The sequence below is a fragment of the Chelonoidis abingdonii genome, chromosome 24 (assembly GCF_003597395.2).
Source record: "Chelonoidis abingdonii isolate Lonesome George chromosome 24, CheloAbing_2.0, whole genome shotgun sequence".
NCBI classification, from domain to species: Eukaryota; Metazoa; Chordata; order Testudines; family Testudinidae; genus Chelonoidis; species Chelonoidis abingdonii.
In genome coordinates, this window is record NC_133792.1 from 1,023,782 (window position 1) to 1,026,029 (window position 2,248).

Here is a 2,248-nt window from a genome sequence, read left to right on the forward strand (position 1 = left end):
TTGAGCAATATTTTTATACTCCTCCCTAGTCATCTATCCAAATTTCCACGTCTTGTGAACTTCCTTTTTGAGCTTAAGCTCACCAAAGATTTCACTGTTAAGCCAAACTTATCACCTGCCATATTTGCTATTCTTTCTGCACTTTGGGATGGTTTGTTCCTGCGCCCTCAGTAAGGCTTCTTTAAAATACAGCCAGCTCTCCTGGATTCCTGTTCCCCTCATATTAGCTTCCCAGGGGATCCTGCCCATCAGCTCTCTAATGGAATCAAAGTCTGATTTTCCGAAGTTCAGCGTTCATATTTTGCTACTCTCCTTTCTTTTGTCAGGATCCTGTACTCAGCTATCTCATGGTCACTCATGCCTAGGTTGCCACCCAATTCTACTTCCCCTACCAATTTTTCCCTGTTTGTAAGCAGCGGGTGAAGAGGCGCATGGCCCCTAGTCAGTTCCTCCAGCACTTGTACTAGGAAGTTGTCCCCAACACTCTCCAAAAACTTCCTGGATTGTTTGTGCATTGCTGTATTGCTGTCCCAGCAGACCAGACCAGCCCCAATGCAGACTGCTGCTTGCCAGTTCCCCGGAAGAAAGTAGGCCTGGCACAGGACTACTAAGTTTTTAGGTCTTTCCATGGGACTGTTATTTGTAGCATGCTAGCTCAAACCCTGCTTCGCAAGTCTGTGTTCCTGGGCTCACTTCTAGCTGCCAGGCAGCCATTTCCAAAGTCGGGGACATTGTAGAGGTATGCTGCTTTGTCAGAGTCTGATGGAACTAGCTGTTATCCTAGTCCTTCTGCGGATGGCTAACTTTATTGCTCTCAGAGTCAATTGTTTTGAGTGTATGGGCTTTAATTACGACTTAAAGCCACTGAAATTCCCATAGTGAGCACTGTGTCATCCATGGTGCAGGTCTCCGTCTTTTTAATTTTATTTTTAAGATCATGGTCAACTGGCCAGACTCAGTAAGACTCTCAAGGCTTGTCTACGCGACGCGTCCAAGCACACAAGGTGATGAGATTTGTAAAATGCAGTAGTGTGCTGCTTTCTGTACAGGGAGAGAATCTCCTTAAACTTTTCAGTGTGTGTGAGGGAGGGAGGGACTGGGGGGAGGAAGTGTATAATATACCATAGAAAACTGGAGTCTTGGCACCAAGGGAGCAGTAGTTATGTAGATTGTATTTTTGTTCTATTTCTTAAGTGAAAACCCGTTAAACTGATTTTCCTTGTGAAGCTGTGTGTTGCACCTGGAGCAACTGAGGTTTGCTCTGGGAAAGGCATCTGTGTTTGTTTCTGTTGAGTGAAGTGTTTAGGTAGCTTTCTGTTTGTTTCTTTCTAGAATAATGCGGGTGCAGCCAAATGTAGTGCTGGGTATGGCCCACAGTGTTGTAAAGAGGATGTCCTCATTTGTGAGGCAGATTGACTTTGCCTTGGACTGGATGGAAGTGGAGGCTGGACGAGCTGTTTACAGGTGAGATGTGAGCAAAATGGCCCATGTTTTGTAAGTCCCAATACCCCTGTGCAAATGATATCAAAGGTTTCAAAGTAATACATAAATAAATAAGAGTGCTTTACCCAGGGGTCAGCAACCTTTCAGAAGCAGCGTGCCGAGTCTTCATTTATTCACTCTGATTTAAGGTTTTGCGTGCCAGTACTACATTTCAATGTTTTTTAGAAGATCTCTCTCTACAAGTCTATATATTATATAACTAAACTAGTTTTGTATTGTAAAATAAACAAGGTTTTCAAAATGTTTAAGAAGCTTCGTTTAAAATTAAATTAACATGTTGATTTTATGCCACTGGCCGGCTCAGCCTGCTGCTGGTCTGGGATTCTGTTCACCTAGGCTGGTAGTGGGCTGAGCAGGGCCTGCAGCCAGGACTCCAGGTGGGAAGGGTCCGGCAGCGAGAACCCCAGACTAGCAGCAAGCTGTGCGGGGCTGGCGGCCGGGACCCCAGACCGACAGTGAACTGAGCGGCTCAGCCCACTGCCGCTCAAGGGTTCCATCCACCGGCTCCTGCCAGCCGGGATCCCAGCTGCTGGACTCGCTCACCCTGCTGCCGGTCTGGGGTCCTGGCCCTGGCCACATGTAGTGGGTACCTACCTTCTCCCTGGTTCTGGCCCATTCTCTTTCTGTCTCTACACTGAGCTGAGGGTGGGAGTGCACTGAGCACAGGGCTGGGGGTGAAGGGTCTGGCCAGGAGCTAGAATGAAGGAGGGGGCTCAGGGTTGGCGCAGGAAGTTTCGGTGTGGGG

General features: G+C 47.6%; 1 protein-coding gene across 9 annotated transcripts in view; it reads left to right on the forward strand.

The window, feature by feature from the left end:
- Nucleotides 1-2,248, forward strand: part of PNPLA7 (patatin like domain 7, lysophospholipase) — a 557,191-nt gene that overhangs the window by 254,149 nt on the left and 300,794 nt on the right. For all 9 annotated transcript variants that reach the window (XM_075060490.1, XM_075060494.1, XM_075060495.1 and 6 more), the window contains one exon: nt 1,333-1,464. In XM_075060490.1, coding sequence (XP_074916591.1) covers nt 1,333-1,464 — 132 coding nt within the window. The remainder of the gene's footprint in view (nt 1-1,332; nt 1,465-2,248) is intronic.